The sequence below is a fragment of the Sorghum bicolor genome, chromosome 10 (genome assembly GCF_000003195.3).
Source record: "Sorghum bicolor cultivar BTx623 chromosome 10, Sorghum_bicolor_NCBIv3, whole genome shotgun sequence".
Classification (NCBI taxonomy): domain Eukaryota; kingdom Viridiplantae; phylum Streptophyta; class Magnoliopsida; order Poales; family Poaceae; genus Sorghum; species Sorghum bicolor.
In genome coordinates this window covers 38,043,783-38,070,686 of record NC_012879.2, presented here as the reverse complement: position 1 = coordinate 38,070,686, position 26,904 = coordinate 38,043,783, and the positions used below count along the sequence as shown (strand labels likewise).

General features: G+C 45.1%; 1 protein-coding gene across 1 annotated transcript; it reads left to right on the top strand.

Annotated features, from left to right (window-relative positions):
• On the top strand, positions 1,730-3,427 carry LOC8085350. The gene is made up of 5 exons (XM_002438373.2): positions 1,730-2,033; positions 2,236-2,422; positions 2,512-2,618; positions 2,708-2,933; positions 3,033-3,427. The coding sequence occupies exons 1-5, from the start codon at positions 1,773-1,775 to the stop codon at positions 3,158-3,160; spliced, it is 909 nt and encodes a 302-aa protein (XP_002438418.1). The 5' UTR covers positions 1,730-1,772; the 3' UTR covers positions 3,161-3,427.

Here is a 26,904-nt window from a genome sequence, read left to right as displayed (position 1 = left end):
AAAGTTCAGGATACAAAGCATAAATTAGGAGCTAATCGAAGCCCTGATTAGAAGTACAAGAATGTAAACCAAAACAGCACCCCCAGCATAAGGGCCAGATTGTGGCATATGTTTCACCAGTACAACAAATAGAGAAAAAGAAAACTACAACACCAAGTCACGGGAGGTGGATGATGATGCGACATAATCATCATCAGCCAAGCAACAAGAGGTGACGCCATAGGAGCTTGGCAGGGCTTTCAACAGTGGGGTTGAAATGGGCCGACTATAGAGAAACGGTAGCAAGAGATTTTGTAGCGATGCCTTGAAGGAGATGATTGTCGCTAGCGACTCACCTGAGGCGAGCTTTCACCTAGAACCTTTATCAGTACTCCTACTGACCCATCCGTGACAAATGGAGGTGCACGCACCGACGAGCAACCGTACCTTGCCACACCTCGTGGAGTTGTTTCCGGACTCGCCCACGATGATGGGAGGCATGCACCGCATGGACAGAGGAGGGGGTGTTGGTCACCACCCCACCGTGTGGAGCCGTTGTGAGACTCACCCTCGCCTGCAATGATGGGAGGTGCGCACCGACAATTGTCCATGCTTGGATAGGGTGTTGGTGCTAGCCACCTCCACACCTCGCGAAGTTGTTCTCAGACTTGCCCGTGTTGGTGGGCGGCACACACCCACAATTATCCGCGCTTGGACGATGGTGGTGCCGACCACCTCCATACCTCACGGAGCCATTCTTGGTCTCACCCGCGTCGGTGGGAGGTGTGCACCGGCAATCGTTTGAACGGGGGTGGCGGTGTTGGCCGCCTCCACACCTTGTGGAACCGTTCTCGGACTCGCCCATGATGGTAGGAGGCGGGCACTGGCAGTCGTCCGTGCCTAGACGAGGTGGTGCTAGCCGCCTCCACACCTCGTGGAGCTGTTCGCTGACTTGCCCGTGTCAATGGGAGGTGCGCATCGACAGTTATCTACGTCTGGACTGGAGGTGCCGCCCGCCTCTAGGAGTCGGTCGCCGCCACACAAGGAGCCGCTGTCAGACTCGCTTGCGATGGTGGGAGGGGCGTACTGCAGACGTCCACGCCTAGACGGAGGGGGTGCCAGACGCCCACGCCTGTGCCGTCGCTGGCCCGAGGCGGTGGCAGCAGCCAACCGAGCACGTAGAGGAGGTGAGAGTATTTAGGCCTTATTTAGTTCACATCAAAAACCAAAAAAATTTCAAGATTCCCCATCACATCGAATACTGCGGCACATGCATGAAGTACTAAATATAGATGAAAAAAAACTAATTGCACATTTTACCTGTAAATCGCGAGATAAATCTTTTGAGTTTTGTTAGTTCATGATTGGACAATGTTTGTCAAATACAAACGAAAATGCTACGGTACCAAAACCCCAAACTTAGTTGTCACTTAAATGGTTCTGCCGGTCCTTGTTCGAATCCTGGTACAATTTCTTCAGTGCCCAAGGGCATCTTCCCCGGTTGTGGCCTTGTTTACTTTGCGAAAAGAAAACTGTTGGGTGTCTAATCGAATATACCGGCACATATTTGAAATACTAAATGCACACATTTAAAGTATTTAATGCTCTATACATGTGTCGAAAGATTTAATGGAATGGATAAAAAGTGCAGAAATTGAGAAAGTTCCTGCGAATATCTACTCTATGAAAAGGACAGCTATTTGGAAATATCTACAGAAAATATCTGAACAGAACTATCCCCATTAGCTGGGAAAAACCAAAGACAGAAGGAAATCACCACAGTCCATACAGAAATGGTAGGGTTCTTTGGCACCTCTGCTGCATCTGATCACTGTCATTTGCTACCAAAAAATGGATCAGTTCACCATGAACTGATAAGACCACACCATAACAGATCAAGAAGTGTGATCAGGTGCTGCAGCGCAGCAAGGGGAAGGACCAGGGATTATTACTACCAGGTGCTCGGTATCACAGTTCATTCCACACCTCAGGAAATCAAGGAGGCTTACAGGAAACTCCAGAAGAAACACCATCCAGACATTGCCGGCTACAAGGTGCATCCGTTTCCCTCTTCCTCATCCTACCATTTGCTCTCCTATTCTTGCGTTCACCCCTTTTTCTTACATTCATAGTTCGGGTGTGCCCAAGAAATAACAGCTGCTAGTTTTATTTTGACAGCTTCTAATTTCAATTTTGTTCTATTCCGTGCTAATCTTCTGAATCTAAAATAGAAGATTTTGGGATTTGAATGCTCAGGGTCATGACTACACGCTGTTGCTGAACGAGGCATACAAGGTTTTGATGCGAGATAATTCCATGCATGCTGGTGGAAGGGGCAGGAGTAGAGTGGGGTTAGGAGTCGGTTACACTGGGGATGGATACAGTTCTTGGAATGGGCCTGTGAGAAGTCAAGCTCTCTTTGTGGATGAGAACAAGTGCATAGGTACCTACCCAGAATCAACCTTCTTTTTTTTTATTGTAGAATTGAATCGGCTACGAATACACACTAACTACTGTAGCGCATCACAAAAGGATGTCGGGAGTGCGTGCATCATGCTGCTAGGACATTCGCCATGGACGACGTTCTCGGCAGCGCACACGTGGAGATCCAGTTTGGAGACCTGGACCAACAGATTCAGGTCGCCTAGTTGTTTCCTGATCCGACAACGACATCATAGAAATCACCTAGTGCTTTGCTGATTAATTGAATTATGTTGTGCAAGGGCAGCTGGCTGTGGAGTCCTGCCCCGTGAACTGCATCCACTGGGTTGAGAGCCATGAGCTGCCTGTGCTGGAATTCCTGTCCCGTCCGCAACCCAAGGAAGGCCATGGCATATTCGGCGGTGGATGGGAACGGCCCCGGAATGTGTTTGCAGCAGCCCAGAACTTCGCCAAGAGACTAGAAAGGGAGGAGCAGGAGCTGGAACGGGACCAATCCTCCAGGAGCCCCAATGGTAAAATGAACCAAAATATCTGTCTCTTACTTGTTTCGTGCAAATGAGCTTCAGAAACAGACAAGTTCCATCTGTTTGAACTTTGTTGTGGGTATGCAGACTGCGAAGCCGAGACGGAGGCGCAGGCCAAGGCAAGGCGCTGTGCAGGGGAGGAGCTCAGATGGAAGACCCTGTTTGATGCTTGGAATGGGTTGATAGGCTGTAGGAAACCTGGAACAGATCGTTGATGGTTGGTTGTTGATGCTGCACAAAGTTGAGGAGTGTTAGAAATCAAGTTTACTGGATTACTCACAATTACACTCATAACACAGGAATTTGAGATACAGAGATGATGAGCTTGTTTCTTTATTTTACTTTTCTTTTGATCATGCATATATCAGAGGAAAGCACCTCCCTATTTATAGAGGATGGAGGTTGGATGGATGTGTGTGAACTCTTTGATGTTCTTCCCTCTCTTCATTTAATTTGGTCATACTCAAAGTCTTTGATTCATACACTATTTCTAGTCTTGCAAAGACTTGGTTTTCAACACTCCCCCTTGACCAAATTTATACTATGTGTATGCCTCATTAAAAACTCCCCAAAAAATCCAGTGGAAAAAAGGGTAGAAGAAAAAAAGTACATCACATGCATCGCTTATGTTGCACCTGTTGCCTCGTTAAAAACCTTGCATGAGAAAACCCAATGAAAAAAACTTATCAATGGAAAAAGAGTATAATAGATGATGTTTGGGTCGGTCTTCAGGGTGGACTCGTGATCTCAAGACCACGGCCACGGATTATGTCTTCGGGGTTGGTCTCCCCCTAAACCCTGCAACTCTCTAAGTCGCCTCATACTAATTTTATGGACGGTATATAAGCTAGAGGTGAGTAGAGATTTCGTAAAAAGATCTGCGAGATTCTCACATGGCCTTGCTTGCAAGATGTTTATCTCCTCGCTCTTCTAGAGCTCATGGGGATAAAAGAAATTTGGAGGAATATGCTTTGTGAGATTGCTCTTGACATAACCCATGTACATCTGTGCAACACAAACTGCATTATCTTCATAGATAATGGTAGAGGTATTGGCGATGCTCAAACCACATGACTTCTGGATGTGATTAATCATTCATCGCAACCAAACACATTCTCGTGTAGCCTCGTATAGAGCAATTATGTCTGAGTGTTTGGTCGATGTGGCAACTAGGGTCTGCTTCACAGACCGCTAGGAAATGGCTACACCATCACAGAGAAAGACAAAACCAGTCTGTGATCTAGCATTATGTGGGTTAGACATGTGGCCAGCATCCACATATCCCACCATGGTTAATGCTTGGTTCTTCGGGAACCGTAGACCAAAGTCTTGGGTACCTTGTAGGTACCTTAGGATGGTCTTAACGCCAACCCAATGCCTTCTGGTTGGGGTAGCATTGTACCTTGCTAACAAATTCACTCCAAATGCAATATCAGGTCTAATGCAGTTCGCAAGGTACATCAGTGCTCCAATGACGCTCAAGTATGGAACTTCGGGTCCCAATACTTTCTCATCATCACCCTTCTAAAAGGGTCCTTATCCGCTTCTAGGGATCAGATCACCATGGGGATTTTAAAAAGGTGGCACTTGCTCATATTGAACTTTTCATGTACCCTCTTAGTATAGGTGGACTAGTGAACAAACACTCCTTCAGGGAGGTGTTCGAGCTGCAGACCCAAACAAAACTTGGTCTGGCCTAAGTCTTTCATTTCAAACTCTGACTTGAGATAAGCCATCACTTTCTCAATGTCCGATGGATAAACGCTATACGATCCTAAGCATGTATATAGATCCAATCTAACTAAGTCAAGTATATAACTATGATAAAGTAAGAACAATATAATTGCGAATATAAGCAAGTAGAGCAAAGTCATAAGCAATATATTGAAGTAGAACAAAGTCATATTCATAATATTGAAGAACAAAGATAATTAGAAAGCAATTAGAAGCACAATTAGAGAATTACCAAGAATCCTCTTGACAGATCCGGAAACCAACCGAAGATTGACTCCTTCTAGTTCTAATCCTATGTAGCTATGCTAATCTAGATGTCTAATTGATGTGGTGGCTCTAATCTTGATCAGAGGCTTCTTTTCCCTTGAGAATAATGAATTAGGGTTGAGAGGCTCTCTCCTCCAGGGGCCAGGGGGTCTGGTTTTATAGTCCCTTTAAGTGAATATGGGCCGTTGGATCAAACCGACATTGATTGAACGGTTATCCTTGATCCTTTAGGTCGGTGGAGATCTTTCCTGAAAGAGAGTCCTGATTGGACTCAGAAGGGGGGCGGGCGCCCAGGTCAACTGGGCGGGCGCCCAGTGCCTGGCCCCGTTCGGCCTCCGCTTCCTTCCCGTGCCTTCTGGAGTCTTCTAGATGTAAGATAATTGCGCGGCACGTTGATATCTCTATGTAATCCCGACGTGTGGGCCTTTCTTTCGTATTTCCTGATAACCGCCTGCAGAAATAGATAAACACCAAAACTCGTGGAATTCTGTCAGATAAAACCCTAAGTCTAGAGGTTGATTTCATTTGGATCCTTTTCTTTGTTTATTTGATACTTAAGGACCGTCAACAAACTCCCCCAAGCTTACCTCTTGCTCGTCCCTGAGCAAGGATAATCTCAGCGATGGATTAGAAGTTGTTGCAATATCTTTAAAAATTGATGGTACACATGCTTCTAAATAAGGTCTTATCTATGAGTTAGAGTAAACTGTCAAGACTTAAAACTTACTTACTTTACCTTTCACCATGGGACTTGTAACTGTCACTTCTGTCTTGAGTAGTTAAAAGATAGAACAGTCTAGTCAAGTGCAATGTCTCTTATTCTTGATTAGCTATAGCTCTGGAGTTTTTACAGATTTTCAAATAAAACTCAGAGATTCCTTGTATGACTCTCTCAGATCTCTCTTTTGTGGTATTTCTAGATCCTTACCAAGGCAATGATGGTATATGCCTTCTCTTATTGCCTTCTCTCTCACCCTACTCTAATAAGGCTTTAATATCTGGAGCTCATAGGTGGGAGATAAAGTATACATACTTACAAGACATTTATTATATAGTCAAATCATGGATCCAAAGAAACAAATCAATAAGTCAAATCAAGATGTGCATGTGTGGCGAATGAATGGTATATGGTGATGATGGTGATAACAATGGTGAAAGTCTAATTCTACTTTTGCTCTTTTGAGGGGATACATACCTTCCTTGCTTTTTGAAACTTTATGAGGAGAATGAGATGCTCTATCTTTTCTTTTTCTTTCCTCTCAGGTGGGTATCTTGTACCCCTAATTCTACTATCGAACATTTGTCCATTTTTACCTCTCGTCTCACTTTTTCTTTTCTTTCGAGGTTTCGGGCACTTGCCCCTTTTTATTTCCTCGTATAGTTTTTTCTTTCTTTTTTTTTCAGAGCACTCATCTCTTGAGATAATATAGCAACTGGTAGTAACAAGATAACTTGAGCATTTATTTCACAGGGAAAACAGAGATATTTTTTGGCTATTCTCTCCCGGATTAGGAGTAGAATATTTTTGGGTGGTTCTGGAGATGGAAATGGATGGATATATGTGGATGGTACTTCTGGAATAGAAGTAGCATGTGTGAGTGAACGTGCAAGTGAATCTTGATTTAACCACATGACAAGCTCCTAAGGGTCTACACAGCTTGACCACACTCAATGCTCATAAGCAGTAAATAGTAAATGTGTGGCTCAAAGTCTAGCAAGCATGTATATATGGCTGTGGTAGGAATTTAAACTCTCATCATACAGGAACTCATCATGTAATATTTTAAAGATATTCAAAGATAAAATTCTCTAGAATTCTAGCATCTCTAGGAACAGATAAACAGCAACTCAACCTTCCCATATCATATCTGTTAACAACTTAGACTTCAGATCAAGTTTTCATCCCACAAGTTTAGGTCTAGAGCAAGCTTTAAGTTATAACAGTTGTGTCTAAACTTGAGAGAGAACTTCAAATTTTAAAAATTAAGTAGAGCAACTATTCATCATATCCATGCTAGAGTTTATTACTAAGATTCAGATTAGCATAGCCACTATATTTATTTATTAAACACAGTAAGCAAAAGGCATATATATAAGCACAAAATCTTTATTTGTTTTTCCATAATTATGTATATCTATATTTTAATATAGTATAAGTATAAAGATAGATAGAAATACTTATCGGGGGGTGCTCTCCCTCAAGCTGAATTTTGACGTAGTTTCTCTTGATGTAGCTAGCAGGTGGCAGAGGTGTATTTGAAAGTCAGCAGCATTCTGACAGCGATTAGAATGTCCTCCGTCAGCTAGTCTTCTTGATTCTTAAATTCTGTGGAGCTCAAATAGACAACAAAGCTTGTGGAACTAATTAAGTGTTAGCATAAATATCTAGCCTTTATCATATTGAGACTCCTTAATAATTATTACTCTCTATTTTTATATTTTCATTTTATAAAGCAGAAAAGAAATTTTTATTTTATTTTTATGCCACCACAGTGAATGTACTTATAGGTTTTATGCCACTCGTATACTCACATGGGGCTTACTGTTTTTCATTTTTATTTTCTTTTTAGGATAGTATGAACATAATTAATTAACTAAGTAAACTATTTGAAATAATTGAAAGGGAAAGGATAACTACCAAGTTTACCTCTTGGCAAGGCGTTCGGTGTTTTTAAGTCCTCCGAACAGGACTCTTCTCTTTCTCAATTGTCCTGGGATTCGTTGGGTGGCGGAGTCGGTACTTCCGGCGGCGCCTCCTCTTTATGTATAGTTATCTTCTCTTTCCATACCAGACTCGATGCTTCGGTCTCCTCTGGATAATTCTGTTTAAACTGGATGTCTTCTGACCTTACAACTTCTCCTTCATAGTCTGCCCATCCGTCCTTGATGATTTGCCTCCTCTGGTTGCGGTTGCGTCGTTTTCTGACCTGCTTAGATTCTTCAAAGATGTAGTTAGGGTCAGTAAAATAACGGCGTACCTTCTCCGGGGGGAAGTGCATATGGACTTCTCTGGTTCCAATGTAGATGATTGCTTTAACGGTGCTGAGGAACGGTCTTCCAAGGATGATGGATGGATCGTATTCATCTTCTCCCATGTCAATAACCCGAAAGTCCGTGTAGACAAAATGATCGTCTATTTTGACAGGGACATCAGTTATTGTTCTTTTAACTTCTCGAAATGTCTGATCTGCCATCTGGAGCTGAATGTATGTTGGTTTTAGGGGCATGGTTCCGAACAAGAGCCGATAGGTGACTGCGGCCATTATGTTGACGCCCGATCTAGTGTCGCAAGTCGTCTTGTAGAAGTTGTATCCATTTATGGAGCAATAGATGCTTGGCATTCCTGGGTCATCCTTCTTGGTCAAAAACGGTGACTTAAGTTGATGATCTTGACCTCCATGAACTGCAGTGACCATCTTAGCTGACTCGGTCCACACTTGCTTGTTCCTGTTCCTCCTGTTGGTCCTCTTCCTTGATTCACATTTGGATTGATCTGGGATTTGTGTAGTCTTGTTCTTGAAGGAAAACGTCTCCTTCCTCCCTTTGATGTAGAAACTGATCTTGGCAGCACTAGCGTAGATGACAGCTCCTGAGGTGTTCAAGAATAGCCTCCCTAAGATGATGGGTGCCCTCTCATCATTACCGGTCTCTATCACCACGAAGTCTGCTGGGGCATATAAGGTACCAACTCAGACACAAAGGTTCTTCAATATTCCTTTTGGAAAACTTATCGTCTGATATGCAAACTGCAAACACATGGTTGTTTCTAATAAAGGATATGTAAAGAATTTTTCATAGAGTACCCTGGATATAATGTTGACGCTGGAGCCAAAGTCGCAGAGTGCTTCTGGAACGTCCACCATGCCGATGGAGATCGGGATGACGGGGCGTCCTGGATGACCTCTCTTGACCGGCAGAAGGACAGTAGTAACTTCAGTGACGGGGTTACTCCAGTTATTACCTGCATCAAACATGTCTACAAGATTTGCAGATTCTAATCCTTCCGGTTGTGATGGTATACCGGGGTTAGTAGTAGGAACAGCAGCAGCTATTTGATTTAATTGAGATTCAATCATTTTATTAAAGCTAATTTGATTCTTGATGGCAGTAGAGAAATTATCCATTCTATTATTTATATTTTCTAGCATTTTATCATTAGATGCCAATTTCTTAGATAGGTTATCCATTAGCTTTCCTTGATTGGACACAACTCTCTCAGAGGTGGAAAATTATTGTTATTGTTGTAAGAATTATTACCTTGATAATTACCTGAGTAGTTAGGCCTCTGTTGATTCCAACCTGGATTTTGTTGAGGACGGTTGTAGTAGTTGTTGTTGTTGATGATGATGTAGTTTACATCCTCAAGCATCTCAGGGCAGTGATTGCCTGAGTGTCCAGTATCTCCACACTCCTTACAAGTCATGTGAGAGTCGTAGATGTGCATAACTTCTTTCTTATCTCCGGCTCTATTGTCGAGCTTATTCATGAGCAGGTCTAGCTTCGCACACAACATGTCTACCTCCTTGAGCTGATGCATACCTCCACCTTTCTTGCGTGTCTGGGTCCTCTCTTCATTCCAGCCTTGGTTAGACGCCATCATCTCCACAAGAGCTGTGGCTTGTGATATGGTAAGTGATAGGAATGCTCCTCCAGCTGCAGCATCCATGGTCTCTCAGGCACTGTTGCCGAGCCCATGATAAAACGTCTGCATTAGTAGCCAGCTCTCCATTCCATGATGGGGACATTCTAGGATGTAGTCTTGGAAGCGCTCCCATGCTTCTGGAACAGATTCATCATTTTGTTGTTGAAAACTTGTAATCTTCCCACGGAGAGCATTGGTCTTGCCCATGGGAAAGAACTTAGCCAGAAAGTTTGTTGAGCAGAGTGCCCACGTAGTATTCTTCTCCTTTGTAGCGTAGAACCACTGCTTCGCTCTTCCTAACAGTGAGAATGGGAAGAGACGAAGTAGTATAGCATCTCTGGAAACTCCTGATATGGTGAATGTACTGCATATCTCCAGGAAGTGTTGGAGATGAGCACTAGCATCTACGTGTGCCTTCCCACAGAATTGGTTGGATTGCACCATGTTGATAAGTCTAGGCTTGAGCTCAAAGTTGCCATCGATCTCTGCAGCAGGTCCAGTGCGGATGTTGTCCGTAGTGGGAGCTGAGAACTCACGAATCGATTTGTTTGCCATGGCTTCGAACTCTGAAGACAAGTTCCGATGATCTTCTTGATTGGATGAAGCTTCTTGCTGAAGTGTTGATGATCTCTTCTTGAGCTTGGCTCTTGTTTTTCTGAATAACGCTTCGGGATTGTCAACAAAATTTCCTGGAAGATGTCTTCTATTCATACATTCCCCTGCATAAGATAAAAATAGAAAAATATCGGGGTAAAACTGTATGAGAGAATTGATAAGCTCAATCATATTAGTGATGCGAATGATAACTCAAAATCCTTTATTCATTCTTGATCAGTAATCAACCTTCCCCGGCAACGGCGCCAAAAATGCTTGTTGGGTATTCTTAACATCATTACCAAAAGTAGACTTAGTTTTCTAATTTTGATAACGGTGCCAAAAATCCCAAACCTATCCCTCATACCACTTAAGCCAAGTTGTCATCCCCAGCATGACATGAAAGACGCGGTATTGAAATATGCAATTGCTCTTCTAAATAAATAATGAATGGGATCTGCAAGCGCACAGATTAATACCGATGTAGCATTTTAACCGGGAAGTATTCCAGGTATCGTTATTTATATTTTTACCACTGGGAAGGGATTAACAATCATCATTATTGATTACAGAATGGAATATGAGATTGAGTATCTATCATTGCATATATAATTGAGAACATTTATCTAACTCTTTCATACAGGGGTAAGTGTCACATAAAGGATATATGAAGTAATGAATGGTGACAAAGATAATTAATCTGATCAGCATAACTTAGCCACATATAAATATGATAAGCACCTCAATTAGATACTCTAGAAAGTCATTAGCATGGAATTAGAACAAACTACAAGAATATTTCCTAAGTTATTCTCAACTATATAGTCTAGCATTATCATAGTTAGTGCAAGCATACTTAGCAATCATTGCGAGACAAGACTACGCCCATGCATAGTGATATTAGAAAGGTAAATGAGAAACATAGCAATCACTCCCCTGTAATAATGTTGCTCTGTCAGCCCAATACACGAGAGGGGGACTATATAAGAATCAATGAAGCTGTCACTATCACGAACTACCCCACGATCTGGCATATTGGGTACAATCGCAGATAAATACGGTATAAGCACCACGCCTACACAATATCTATCATTTACCCATGGATCCGATGGATAAACGCTATACGATCCTAAGCATGTATATAGATCCAATCTAACTAAGCCAAGTATATAACTATGATAAACTAAGAACAATATAATTGCGAATATAAGCAAGTAGAGCAAAGTCATAAGCAATATATTGAAGTAGAACAAAGTCATATTCATAATATTGAAGAACAAAGATAATTAGAAAGCAATTAGAAGCACAATTAGAGAATTACCAAGAATCCTCTTGACAGATCCAGAAACCAATCGAAGATTGACTCCTTCTAGTTCTAATCCTATGTAGCTATGCTAATCTAGATGTCTAATTGATGTGGTGGCTCTAATCTTGATCAGAGGCTTCTTGTCCCTTGAGAATAATGAATTAGGGTTGAGAGGCTCTCTCCTCCAGGGGCCAGGGGGTCTGGTTTTATAGTCCCTTCAAGTGAATATGGGCCGTTGGATCAAACCAACATTGATTGAACGGTTATCCTTGATCCTTTAGGTCGGTGGAGATCTTTCCCGAAAGACAGTCCAGATTGGACTCAGAAGGGGGGCGGGCGCCCAGTGCCTGGCCCCGTTCGGCCTCTGCTTCCTTCCCGTGGCTTCTGGAGTCTTCTAGATGTAAGATAATTGCGCGGCACGTTGATATCTCTATGTAATCCCGACTTGTGGGCCTTTCTTCCGTATTTCCTGATAACCCCCTGCAGAAATAGACAAACACCAAAACTCATGGAATTCTGTCAGATAAAACCCTAAGTCTAGATGTTGATTTCATTTGGATCCTTTTCTTTGTTTATTTGATAATTAAATTTGATACTTAAGGACCGTCAACAACCCATACATGTATGCGGTCACAACATCCATCAACTGCATTTTTAAATTCAAGTTAGCTGCCATAGATATAAGATATTATAATGTTATGCCACTCATAACAGGAGAGTAAGTTTCATCATAATCGATGTTGGGTCTCTGCATGAAACCCTATGCCACTAGCCTTGCTTTTTATATTACCACCTGGCCATGTTCAGTCCTCTTCTGGAGGAAGACTCATTTGCATCCTACGATTATGACCTTTGGAGGCGTTGGGACTAAAGGCCCAGAAACCTCTCTTTGTAAAGCGATTGTAATTCTGCCTGAATTGCTGCTTTTCATTTGTCCCAGTCTGAGCGCTTTCGGCACTCTATCATGGACATTGGTTCTAGATCAGGATCCATTGAGTCAGCAATTTCTAAGGCGAAGTAAATGTCGATAATAGTGGTCTTTCTACAATATAACTCTCCTGATTCCACATAATTAGTAGCGATCTCTTTATGATTGTCTTCCCATTCATGATTTCCCATAACGACTGAGTTGGAGTATTTTGATCTTCCAATGCGATGGTGCGTGTGTGACGCATTGGGATTTCCATCTTCAGGATGGTGTCCTTCAGGGACCTCCTCAACTTCAGGTTGAGTTGCCACTTTAGGGGCATTTTCGACTTCAGGTCAAGCTTCTTCAACTGATTCTTTGAGTGATGCAAGTTGCTCAGGTTGTCGCCTCTGTGGACATCTCCGTAGGACCTTGTCCTAAGCACCCGGAGGCCTCCCCCTTTTCCTAGGATTAGGGGAGACAGTAGAGTTGGTTGCCTTATGGGGTACGTGTACTCTCTTCGGTGCATTTATTGCGGGTATATGCGACCTTGTCATCCTTTTGTGATCAGTGAAGGCATCTGGAAGCTCATTTGCAAGACCTTACAAATGTATAATTATCTGAACTTACAGTTCAGATTCACTGGTGCGTGGGTCTAAGGATTGTATTCCAGATGTATTCCATTCAATTTCTCAGCATTCTTCTAGATGCCTATCTCCCCCTAATGCTAGGAAATGGTCTTCATCAAAGACACAATCAGCGTATCAAGCCATATGAAGATCCCTAGTGATAGGCTCTAAATATTTGATTATGGACAAAGTCTCATAACCAACATATATCCCCAACTTCCAGTGGATCCCATTGTGGTACGCTGAGGTGGTGGTGTTGACACATACACAACGCAACCAAATATATGTAGATAGGAAATACTTGGTTCTTTCCCACACACTAACTGCAATTGGGATGTATTATGATATACAACTTCTCTGAGTTGGATCAGTGCTACATCATGCAACACTGCATGGCCCCAACAACTAGTTGTCAGCTTCCAATTCTGCAACAATGGTGTGACAATCCATTTGATCCTTTTGATCAAGGACTCATATTTTGTGTATGGACATGTGGTACTGAATGCTCTACTTTAATACCCATGGCTAAGCAGTAATCATCAAAAGCTTTCGATCTAAACTCACCAGCATTATCCATCTGAATGGACTGAATGTAGTTATTAGGGAAACTTGCTTTTAGCCTAATTATTTGGGCAATGAGCTTGGGGAAAGCATGGTTTATAGTGGACAACATGTCCACTTGGCTCCATCTGGTATATGCATCAATCAATACCATAAAATACTTAAATAGGCCTCATAGGGGCTGAATAGGTCCACAAATATCAACTTGTATCCTTTGCAGGAACACAGGTGACTCATCCCTAATCTTGAGGTGGGATGGTCTAGTGATTAGCTTCCCCTTTGCACATGCAGTGAAAATAAAATCTTTAGGATTAGGGAAGCATTTGACATCATGGCTAGTAGAATTTTTGATGATTCTTCTCATCATACTCAACCTAGGATGACCCAAGCGGTCATGCCATCCGGCAATGGTCATAATATTTCCATTTTTCTTTGTCAATGTTTGGAAATATCTGGTTTCCCTCAGTATCGTATTGGTGGTGCCACTGTCTACAAGACAAATTTCTTCTTCAGCCATGGGGATTCCCATAGGTTCTGTTAAATACCATAAAACAAAGATAGGAACTTAACATAAAGCATTCATTATCATAAAGACAAAATTACATAATTCCAAGGAAATATTACAATAGTTAGACCATCTACCCTGTTATAAATGCTCTCTAGGAGCATGCATGGCCAAACTTTATTGACACTGGTACAGTGGACATCGCATATAACTAACATGATATTTTGGAGATTACTATAGGTCCCCAAATATATCAAAGCCATCAAGAAGATTGTCCTCACTTTTGTCCATCCGGACGCCTCCACTTGCACCGACGGTCATGTCATCGTGCTTCTTAGGCTGAGCTTCAGACTTAGTGGTCAAGTGGGACTCATGTTGACCTTTACCTTTGTTCTTACTATGTTGGTAAAGGTCAACAAGGTGCTTGGGGGTGAGGCAATTATGGGACAAATGTCCCTTTGTGCCGCATCTATAGCAATCGGTCTTGCTCTTCCCCACTGTGGTCACCTCTTTCCTTCTTAGGATCAAATCTTCCCTTGGATTTTCTCTTTCCTTTGACCTTGAACATGGCACCTCTCTCCCCTTTCACTTTCCGTTTCCACAGCCCCTTGCTTTAGGCACAACCATGGAACATAAGAACTTCATTCTGTTGCTCAGCAACAGACAATACTTCACTCAACTCAGAGACTTGGTGTACGTTGAGTTCCTATACTGTTTGAAGGTGGACAGAGTCTTCTTGATCATATCAATGTCAGTGATCTTCTGGCCACATAGACATAGTTTGGTCACAATTCTATGCAAAGAAGAGTTGTATGTAGCCACAGACTTGAAATCTTGGAAGCGTAGGTTGATCCAGTCTTGTTGTGCTCTGGGGAGCACAATTGTCTGTCATAAGACTAGTTGATCTTTCTCTATCATGTACTCACACTTCAAGTTAGGGTGGAGGTGGTCTTGCAGGTAGTGCAATGTCGTCGCCTTGTCTTGCTTTGTGCAGTCATCCTAGCCAGCTTTAGGTTGGACAATAGTATGATCGAGGCCCATGCCATCGAGTCTAATCTTGATGTCAGCCGCCTGAGTAAAGTAGTTGTTGCCGTCTACGGCGAGCATCTCGAAATCCCTTCTTGCAATGTCCCACATGTGTGCACAATTAATGTAAAGGATTAGTGGATGTCGGTGCATAATCTTCATGATTACGTCTTAATATAGTCTTCACAACTATATAAATTTCCCAATGTAAAATCTAGGATTACATTGCAATTAAATATTAAGAATAGCAGTAAAATAAATACGTAGAATTTAAATGCAATAAATAATTGTTTTAAATAAATAATAGCAGTAATAACAGTAATAAAGAAATATGGTAGACTTCAGGCCACACATGTCACATGGACTTTGGGCCATGTATTTATGTATTATAGTGGACTTCAGGCCACTATTTTGCGCAAATAATGAATAATATATGCAACCCAACTTTTAATAGGCTAAATGGGCCAAATTTATCCCTCATGTGGCCTGATAGGGCCAATCATCCGAAGCCGTCCATTATGATGGACGGCTCAGATTTACCCATGGCTGATATAAATAGGGAGGGTAAAACCCTAACCCTATTTTTCCTTCCCATTTCCTCTCTTCCTTAACCTCTTCTTCAGAAGACATGAAGAAAAAGGTAATGGCGTCCAGAAACCGGTGTCCCTACACGTCGGTGGCCTAGCCTGTGTCGGGGTCTGTGCTCGCGCCACCAGCTGTGCCGAGGCCACGCGCGTGCACACCAGGGGCTTGCTGCGCTAGGCTACGTGCTGAGCCACACCTAGGCCAAGGGGACCACACTAGGAAGGGGGTCGTGAGCTGAGCCGGAGCACGCCGCCCCACCGGCCATGCTAGGGCCCGCACCAGGGCAGCCCAAGCCAGTGGGCCACACTAGGGCAATGTGCTAGGCTAGCCACGTCACACCGGCAGCTGCACGTCGGGGGCCGTGCACCAGGACAACTGCACCATTGTTGGGTATTTTAAACGCAAACAGAAAAATCCGCAAGCGCACGGATACCGATGTAGCTTTCACCCGGGAGTATTCTAGAGTATCGATTTTCCACAGGGAACGTGAGTGTACTAATTAAGATTCAAGATCGCCCAAGGATAACTATATAATTATTTTTGGTGGGAAGAGAGGAAGTTTCCTGAGAGTTCTCTAGTTGATCTAAGAATCAAGAATTACTTCAAAGATTATTTATTTTGGGACATCAGAACACTAACCACAGAAAGAGATGAGAAGGGGGCTAGGAAGCTTTGACTACGGTCCTACAAACACTGATCCGAACGAGGTGGAATACGTCGAACGTTAGGGCTGTCACTACCCTAGGGCTACCACAACAATCCGCAGGATTGGGTGCAATTCCAGGTAATTGCAAGACTAAACACCACGTCTAATCTATTAATTACTACTCTAGCGTTATAAAGACTAGAGCACTTGATGCAAGCGGGAATCCAATAAATAACTTGAATGTAAATAAAAGTAATTAGAGAACTCAGGAATTATGAATTGAAGAACCTGTAGAACGATGAAGAACGAACCAGTTGCTGCAAAAGTACAATGTTGAGGAAGATCCGATAGATCCGGCTCCTCCTCCGCTCTCCTCTTCTCTCTCCCTATTTTCTAGATTACAACTAGAATGAACTAGAACTAGAACTAGAGGAACTAGAACTAGAACTAGATGAACTAGAGGGATCCTCTCTACTTGGATGAAGAATTGAAACCCTAACTTTGATTCTGTAGAAGAGGTATGATCTCTAGGGGCCAGGGGGCCTTGCTTATATAGTCTTTTCAGATGAATCTGGGCCGTTGGATCAAACCGACATTGATTGAACGGTTATCCTTGATCCTTTAGGTCGGTGGAGCATAATCCGCGAAACGTGTCCTGATTGGACTCTGGAAGTGGGCGGGCGCCCAGGAGAGTAGGGTGGGCGCCCTGTCCTTGAGCCCTCTCGGCTTCCCGTTCGTTCCCGTGGATTCTGGAGTCTTCTAGATGATAGAAAATTGCACGGCACGTTAATATCTCTATGTAAACCTGACGTGTGGGCATTTTCTCCGTATTTCCTGATAACCCCCTGCAGAAATAGACAAACACCAAAACTCGTGGAATTCTGTCAGATAAAACCCTAAGTCTGGGTGTTGGTTGCATTTGGATCCTTTTCCATGATTAGTTGATGGTTAAATGTAAGCATTAAGGACCGTCAACAACCATGCTGGTAGCCACATGCCTGAGGCTGTGCATCTGGACGGCCGTGATCGCGCCGAGGGGCCATGCGCCTGCGACCACACGTTGAGGTCACACTTCTATGTCGGTAGTCGTGCCATGTCACATCAGGACATTCACTTATCTTCTAGATGGCAGTGGCTCGATCTGCTGACCTTATGGGCAGGAATGGCTCGGTTTGCACACACATCTTCACGATGGCGGTGAGGTATTCGTACTTGTGTTCTCATGTGTGTCCTTGTTCATGAACAAGAAGATTGAACATCAAATGAATCGATTTCCTACCTTCTTACCCTTTTAGCTCAGTAAAACTCATGCTAATAACATGTTAGAAATCAAGTTCACTGGATTGCTCACAATTACACTACTACATAAGAATTTTTTTCGGTGAAAGAATAATTATATTATATGATAGCTGATTACATCAAACACGTTACATGCACTTTGGATTATAATATAGTACTCACACTGTGTAAAGCATAACTTAAAACCTAACCTGTTAGATGGTTTGCAGTATAGATGACCGCATAGGCAAACACTCAGCAAATGGCCTGAGAACAAATGTCCAACGAACAATGACCAACATTCCAGTAGGCGGAATTGAGGAACTTCTTCTTTTTGGTATCATCCTTCTTCTTTATTATACCACCGAAGAGTGAGGATGACTAATCTAAAAATTATTCTCCCTGGTCCTTCATTGTGGCTAGATCTAACCAAAATAAAATGGAGAAGAGACTGGAGAAAATTATTCTATGGCGGCGACATCATCTCCGCCTTGATGCTGCCGTCCGGAAACAAAAGTCTCCATGTCGTCATGTCGATAAAGATGCTGACGCTGAAGTTGTCATCCTTATCTTCAACAGAGCCGCCATGGAGAAGCCGATTCCACCTTTCTCCTTCACCGTCACCGAAGAGGAGAAGGAGAAGATAAAACTCCAATACCAAAAAATTTGGCATGGAGAGACACTAACCCTAAACTCGATCTACTAAAGAAAAACTTATTAGAAACAATGGATCCCCACTCCCTTCAACCTCCGGCGAGATACCAGAGGGAAAGGGAGTGGGACCAGCGGTGGTGGATGATGGGAGCTGCGATGGCGGCGGCGGCGGCGCTAGGGCAGAAAAAATGTGAGACAGATTGTAACACCCGATTTCAAGAACAAAATCAGATATGCACCATATGTGAGTTTTAGAAGACAAATCTCACATATAGCTACAAATAAGGGGTAATATCAAAGGACAACGCATAAATTATATAACGTACATAATAAATCAGAAACAACCTTAGGCAGCAAACCATGGAAGATAACTCCAAACTTCAGGTATTAACTTCACTCTACAGGATCCAACTGACTAGTTGATCACAAGCCCAATACTTCTCCCGAGGTGTGGGGGAGATAGCAAGAGTGAGTCCAAGATGAACTCTACAAGTATAGAAACTAGATTGTATAGATCCCACAATCTCATGATCAATGTGACATAAATAATATAGAGCATTAAACAATAAACAATAAGTATCTTAACACAACAAGATTCATCACCCTTAATGTAAGAATCCCCAAGGCCGCTCTTGACCGTGAGCACGGCTAGTATATCTGTTTAATAAACACTCTACAGAGGTCGTACATCTTTACCCATGAGTCATGATTTACCCTTTTGCCCGAGGTAGCTAACCTCTTAACCCCCTTCCTAGAGAGGTCGGCAGAGATCACTATGAAGCCTTTCAAAGGTTCGTCTAACAAGTTAGGGCCGCTTGGTTTCATTAGTCAGTCCGTGTAATTCTACCACGCAGGGAATCCACAGTCGGCTATCCCCCATTTGCGCCACGCAGGTAACCTCTAACAAGCTAGAAAAGTTACTCATACTTAACTAAAGCCACATCTATTATAGCCCTCATGGTTACACTTTAATCCCGGTTATCACTTACGGATAAATTCTCAAGTTGCTAAAAAGTTATTATTATTGCTTGTTGCTTTACATTCATCTAGTCACAAGATCATGGTCATAGAATTAAAACCCAAATGCTATACTTACCTTGATCCAATTGCTCCTACTGATCCTGCTGGTCTTACTTATTTCCAAGGCTCTGATCTTGATCACTGAAGTAATGCTCACCGACTAAACTCGGTCACCAATCATCAACACACAAGCAATTGAGGCCACCCATATACAAAGAAAACAAAGTTATAATTAAAACAGTACACCAACAGTAAATAAATTTAAATAAAAGTTTTCCAAAATCATCTACACGCTGCTACGATCACATCAATGAGAAATGCATAGAAAACGGAGTTACGACCTGAAATCTACGCCTTAAATGGGACATCAAAAGCAATCTAAGGACTCGTATTTATCTAGGAAATCTAACAGTGGTGAACCTAGACAACAGTGATACCAACGCGAAACTTATGAAATTATGAAACTAACGCAACTCGAATGGATCGAATCAGAGCTAAAACGGAGAAGATATGAATTTTCTAAGAATTTTTCTTTAGAAAAGAAATTAATTAAATAGGGTCACGAAATTAAAAAGTTTCAAACTGGTGAACCCAGATTACTAACATGTAGATCTCACGAAAATGAATCTAACGCAATTTGAATGGGTCAAATCAGAGTTAAAATGAATATTTTATGTATAAAACAAACATAGTGGCAAAACTATAATTATTGAAAATGTATTTTTGAAATCAACAGAGCCGGTTTACGTTTTCGAACATAGGAAATGTATTTTAAAACTACGCAAAGGATTGTGGGTTGTAATTCAAGAAAACAGAGGGTCTCTTTAGAAAACCTACCAGGCCGAACGGGTACAGGCTCATTTGGAGCGTTGGATCTCAAAGCAACGGTCCAGATGAGACCTAGAGAGAGGAGGGGTGGCGGGGCTGGCCGGAGCAGAGCCCCCGTGGCGACGCCATGGTCAGAATACAAGAAGCTCGTCGGAGTCGTTCGCGCGGGCTCTACCGGGCATGATTTTCCAAAGCGAAAGCACTAGGAGAGAGAGGAGAGCAAGGCAACCTCGCCTGGACCCTTTGCGTTGTCGGGGAGAGGCTCGCGAGACTTTAGCCATGGCTGGTGGCCATGGACCTCACCAGAGCTCACGGTGAAGGTACTAGAAGCCACGAAAACAGCCATAAGATGGATGGGAAGAGGTAGGAGGGGATGGCGAGCTCACCAGCACGAAGAGTAGGGTCAGAGGTGGCTCGGTTTGCCGGGACGACGTACGGCAGATCAGGGAGCTCCGTCGGTGGTTTCTGCACGCGCGACAGAGGGAACCGAGGTAGGGAGAAAGCAAAATGATAGCGGGGCAGGGACGGCATGGCTCGGGCGCATCCAAAGAGGGCGAGGCGCGGGGGGAGAACGTGGTGGAGCGGGGAGCAGGGGCGCGCGGTTGCCATCTGCGCATTGCGATATGAGAAGGAGAGCAGTTGGAGGGAGGGGATGGATGTGACGGCTGGGTCCTGCATGGTAGAGAGAAGGGGAAAACGAGGAGGCGTGCTGGCAGTTGCTGCGCGAGTTTGGCTAGCCCAAGAGGAGAAGGAGAGGGAGTGGGCCGTGAAGGAGAAAAGATGGGCCAGTAGGCCAAAAGGAGGGAAACAAGATTTCCTTTTTATTTTCCAAACCAATTTTTAAGCTCATTTTCAAAATGAATTTGAATTCAAATCTTCTTTTGCATAAATTCACACATCACAAGAATAAATGCTATAGCATGAATGCATCAACAATATTTCTAAGCTTATATTTCTAGTGCTCACAAAATTTTTTTTAATTAAATCAAATCAACTATTCAAAAGAAGAAATTTTGGCGTGTTACACGGATCGGCACATAGAGAGATGGGAGGAAGAGGAAGCTTGTTTCTTTATTTCACTTTTCTTTTGACCATGCATACATCAGATGAAAGCACCCCCCCCCATTTATAGAGGATGGAGGTTGGATGGATGTGTGCGAAGTCTTTGATGTTCTTCCATCTCTTCATTTCATTTGGCCACACTCAGTCTTTTATTCATATATTATTTCTAGTCTTGCAAAGACTTTGATTTTCAACAAAGAGAAACTCAGTTGGAAGTTGAACCCATTGTAATATTTGCAATTGCAGAAATCATGAATGTGCTATGGACAAATAGTAGCAGATTTAAAACTAAGATAAGGAGAGGGAGACATGGGTACCATTATAAGAAATCCATCAAATTATAGAGGCAAGAAAACATGGAGCACTTCATATCATTATATGCGGCATAGTTTTGTGTCAATTCAATGATTGCGCATAGAATTTTTATAGTACATGAATTAGATTACCTTGATATGTTTCGCCACTGAGTTTTAATTTGCACTGATGCCACCATGCCTCACGAACTTTCGCCTAGATCTAGCCAACTCCACTTTCTTAGGCCTTGGTGTCAACCACTAACCCACAACATCTAGCATGGTTGTCATAGGACAAGGTTACTTAGAGATCTTCGTCTCACATGGTTAATATTTATTGATGTGTATGTTTATTGCAACCTCCAACTTTGTAATTTCTCCATTGCATAAGAATTTTTTATACAGATGTGAGTGTCACACGTGCCTGTCCACTAGTAGTCTAGTACAAACTAAATGTGCTAGAAGAACTGGTATCAAATAGGCATACAATTTTAGAGAGGTTAGAGCACCCTAGTCTACGAGATGGCGCTCCATGATTTTTGGATCACAGCTTCCCTAGCATCATGATCCCCCCACCCAATTGCCCAATCCCGATCTAGACTCTAGTCATCCTCTGGTGGGATCTCGACACCATTATGGACTCCCCATCATTGATGTACACGCCACACCCATAGCACTGTAGCCACCGGTGGGCACCCACATACCTTCGGTTAGCTTGTTTCATGCCGACATCCACAGAACCCTAGTCTTCTCGCTAGGGCTAGAGTGTGCCACTTAGGACCTGGTTGGGATCTAGTGCTTGGCCAGTCTATGTGATGGGTGCTACTCCTCTTCTTCCACCCTACGTGGCTACTATGAAGACAATCGATGGTAGTTCATCTGTCTCGATGACATCTGGGGACCGGGAGGATGTTGCAGACCTCCAAGATTGCCTAAAACTGTCCATGGATGAAGGAGAAGTTGATGCCTTCAATGATAATGAAGATGATGATGCTGCATGGTGAAGTGGGCGATGATCGACAATGTTCTCTCGCCATCAACCCTCCACATTACTACCATCTATAGCGTGATGAAGCTAACATGTGGCAACCTATTCAGGCTAAAATTTCACTAAATAGAGGACACAACCGAAAACCTCTTCACAACGGACTTTGGTTCTTCGTATGATGAGAAGGCACTGGAAGGCTCACCATGTATGGTGTGCAAACATGCCATACTCAATCTCCTTTTGGCTAGAGGAATGAAAGTAGGAGCTCTAGAGCTGCTGGCCTCATCAAATAGGTAGTCAGGATGGACATCAATGGTGATGGGGAAGCAAGTGGGCCATTCCTTCGTGCTTATGTGCTGGTAGACTTGGACAAGCTGCGGTGGCACAGCGTCATGTTGAAATATGAGAAAACCTCAAAGCTGGACTAGTTTAAGTTATAATTTGAGAAGCTTTTGTTCTATTGCCTCATGAAGTGTTATGGGTTATACAAAATTAGAGTGCCCTACTCTAGCTCCAAGGAATGTACTAGGGAAGCTGCCCTATGATCTCAGGCTTAGGGCACTGGAAGAAAAGTGGAAGAAGTTCTAGAGCTTTGGATAGGTGGCGGAAGAGTCCTTTGGAAGATCCATGGGAACGAGGAGGAGCACTTCCTTCCACAACAACCTCGACAAATGCCTTTCCTGAAGAGGAAGTGCTTTCATCTTTCAAATTCAAGGGTAAAGGTGAACAGAGACATAGAGAAGTTGATGGATGGGTGCCAAAGAACTAGTTCAAGGAAAAATCCAGGGACATCAAGGGCCAAAGGAAGAGAAAATCAGGCACTAGGAACCCACCAGACCTCAACCTTCTGGCTCTAGAAGGATCAATCCTCCAGGATCCCCAATGGTAAAATAAACCAAAATATACGAGTCTTTACTATGCAAATGAGCTTTAGAAATATACAAGTTCCATATGGTTGAACTTTGTTGATGGAATGTAGACTACAAAGAGAAGATAGAGGCTGTCGGTGTTTTCCCCACCGGGGGTCACACCAACGAGTAAATTTGTATGCGTTCTCCCTTTCCCAGATGGTGATGCAAGAAGACACAGAGATTTATCCTGGTTCGGGCAAGAGAAGGCCCTACGTCCAGCGGGGGGGAGAGAGTTTGTATTATCTTGCACCGAAGTGCTTGTACAGGGGTGAATACAAGCATGGTATGAAGTGTGTGAGTTCTACTGCGTATGGGTGTCGTGTTGTCTCCTCCGTGTCTATTCCCGGGTCTCTCCTTTTATAGTTCCAAGGGGAGACCTAGGGTACATGTGTAGGTGTCAGAGTAGGGGTCGATAGCAGCATGGAGCGCTGACCTACTCGAGGCTTCCGTACAGGCATGGCCTCGAACCGTCCCATCTTAATAGCCTAGTGATGATTACGCGTGCCCCTACATTCTGCTCTACGCGCCGTCTTGGATTGGTTTGACAGATGCACGCTTATATGGCTCGGCGGCAAATCCGGCGGAGCGGTTACGGCGTGGTCAGTCGACCCCCGACTCGTATCCAGGAAGGAGCCTGGTGAAGTCGAGGGTCGGACGCCGTACGAGGTGTCGATATCTGGAGCGCTGACCTTGGGTGTCTCGAGGGGGTCCCGATTAGACGTTCCATCCTTGTTTCCCGCGTCCTGACACGCCCTGGGTCGTTCGGTGGGAACGCTGCAAAAAGAACGATGGGACAGAAGCCTGTTCCCTATCACGCCTCCCGTGACCCGTGTGTTAGGTGGGGAAGCGTCAGGTGCATTAAATGCCCTGGCTCTCGTGCGCGCGTCAAGCGGCGGACAGTGTCCTTGCGCTCTACGCCTCTCGGTTCGCTCGAGCCCGCTTCCGTATTCGACGTCAGTTGTCGCTCGAGCCTTGATCGATTCGCTCGACGCTATTTCCGTCTTCGAGGTGGCAGCCGTCGATGGCCGCGCGTGTGTGCGGACGGAGCGTCGAATCGAGGGGCTAGTTTTATGTACGGATGGTCTCGTTATACGCATTGGTGAGGGTACCCCTTGTTGATACCCTCGACAGTAGCCCCCGAGTCTTCAGTCGAGCGCTGGCGCTCGAGTGGAGACTTTCGCTTTTACGGTCGAGCTTCCGCGGGGGCGCGTGAGCGACCCCGCGGGGGTAGCCCCCGAGTCCTCGAGGGAGTATTTAACTCCTTCGAGGGTTATTTTGCTGAATTTGCAAAAACGCTGTCAACACCCATGGTGGAAGGTTCTGTTCGGCTTTGCCTTGCGTGGAGGTTTCGACGTACTCTCGATAGAGCGAGCGTCTTCCACCCCAGATTGAGTTCCTAGCGGGTAGTCCAAGTGAGAACCTGTGCCCCTTTCGAGGGGGTCAGCTGAAGCCCGGAGGCGCCCGCATAAAGCAGGGTCGGCGTGGTCGGGGATACCGGTCTCATTCGATAGAGTCCAGCGGCTCGATGCCTCTCTTCGGGGGGATTCCTCTCGACTGTCTCGACCCTACCTTGGACATCGCCAGCAAGTCCTCGAGGCGGGCCTCGATTTTCGACCGCTCGCTGGGGATCCCTGACTCTTGATGCTCGAGATCGGCTGTCGAACCCTTTCGACGGGCCAGCCATCGACCTCTCGAGACTATCGTGGGCGCATACCTTGGCTTACGAAGTAAGGAAGCTGCCGTGCCGGTTCGTCTTTCTGCCCGTTGGGCGCACCTTTTGAGGTAAGTGACGTTGCGACACTGTATCGGCGGGGAATTCGGAGCGTCCGGCCTGTGAGGAGAGAAAGGACCGTTAGACGGCGCATTTATGGGGGGAGTTACCTCATTTATCGGATCTATCCGTTGGTTGGCCGCTATCTATAAATACGCCGTGGTGTTGCTCCATTCTTTCTCTCCCCTTCCGTCCTCTCACTTTCGTCTTCTCGCGGCCTTTGCTCTCTTGCTTCCTCCGCGCGCGCGTGCACCCCCTCGAGCGGTAGCGAATCCACCATCTTTCCAACCAAGATGCCTGTGAGGCTTGTTGCCGCCGACGACTGGCATCCGTCGTTGATGACGGACCGCCGTCTGCTAGAGCTCGAGAATGAAGGGCTCTTGCGCCGCCGCACTTCACAGTCTTCGCCGGAGTGGATCGCGCCGCCGACGAGTCACAGGGAGCCCCAGCCACCCGAGGGCTATGTGGTGTCATTCGCCAAGTTCCACCGCCATGGCTTGGGTGCTCCCCCGAGTCGCTTTATGCGGGCCCTCTGCTTCCACTGTGGAGTGGAGCTCCAGCATTTTTCCCCGAACGCCATCACCGTCGCGACGGTCTTCGCCGCGGTGTGTGAGGGCTATTTGGGGATGATGCCCCATTGGGACCTATGGCTCCACCTCTATAGAGGCGAACTTTTCAACGCCCCCACCGGAACCATCGGCGTGAGGAAACCCGTGCGGGCCGGATGCCTCAACCTGGTGTTGAAGACGAAGAAGACGGAAAGGCCGCGCGAGTACATCCCGGTGGGGCTGTCGTCGAACCATGCTGGGTGGGACTCCCAGTGGTTCTATCTGAGAAACGACGACGGTCTCTTCCCCACCTACACGGGCCGTCTGATCTCGGAGCGCCCGGACAACTCGACGTATGGCGTCGTCTAGGAGCACCAGTCGCGGCTCGACCCCCTCCTCGACGCCATGAAGAAGCTGCGCCTGGAGGGCCTGTCCGCCGCTCTCGTCCTCTCGGCCGTCCATCGTCGGAGGGTCCTTCCCCTGATGTCTCGGCCGTTGAGGATGGATGAAATGGGGCCGGGCGTTTCGTCCCGGGATCTCGAAGCTTGCCGGATGTCAAACGTGGCTCTGGCGGACGATGAAGTCGCCGCCCGGGTCAGGGCGGCCATCGCCGGCGACTTCAAGTCGCAACACGTCAACGGCTTCCCCATGAGGCCTGATGAAGGCTCGGTCGATCTGGTATGTTTTCTTCCTCGTGGGTAGCCTTGACTCTGGGTTCCTTTTCCAACCCCTTTTTCTAAGTCTACTTTTTACGGTGGCAGGGGCGGATCGACGTTCGATCCTCGAGGCCCCCGGTGAGGGAGGACGAAGTCGACCGCGACGCGCGGCGCCGGTCCGCCGAGAAGTCGAAGTCCGTCATGGACTCTAAGAAGAAGGGGGAGAAGAAGAAAAACCTCGACCGGCAAGCCTTAGAGGCGCGCCGGTCCAAATCCAGGCAGAGGGGAGAGCCTGAGGAAGAGGCCCCCAGCGAGAAAGATGACGATGATGACGAGGACAGTGAGGACTCCGAGGGGATGGCGTCTCGTCTTGACCGGATCCTCGGGGGTCCATCTCAAGGCGACGTCGACGCTCCTCGGGCGGAAGCTCCGACAGGGGGCCCAGGCGGATCCCACCGTCCTCGCGCCGATACCCCTCCCGCGACCAAGGTCAGTCAAGTCGCGCCGCCCCCTCCCCCGGCGGTCAGGGAGAGCGGTCACGCCAGGCC

Bases quoted from the DNA above. Each gene is read 5' to 3' on its own strand.
- LOC8085350 (XM_002438373.2), top strand. From the start codon at position 1,773: ATGGTAGGGTTCTTTGGCACCTCTGCTGCATCTGATCACTGTCATTTG. The intron at 2,034-2,235 runs GTGCATCCGTTT...TTGAATGCTCAG, and splicing joins CAGACATTGCCGGCTACAAG to GGTCATGACTACACGCTGTT. The intron at 2,619-2,707 runs GTCGCCTAGTTG...GTGCAAGGGCAG, and splicing joins ACCTGGACCAACAGATTCAG to CTGGCTGTGGAGTCCTGCCC.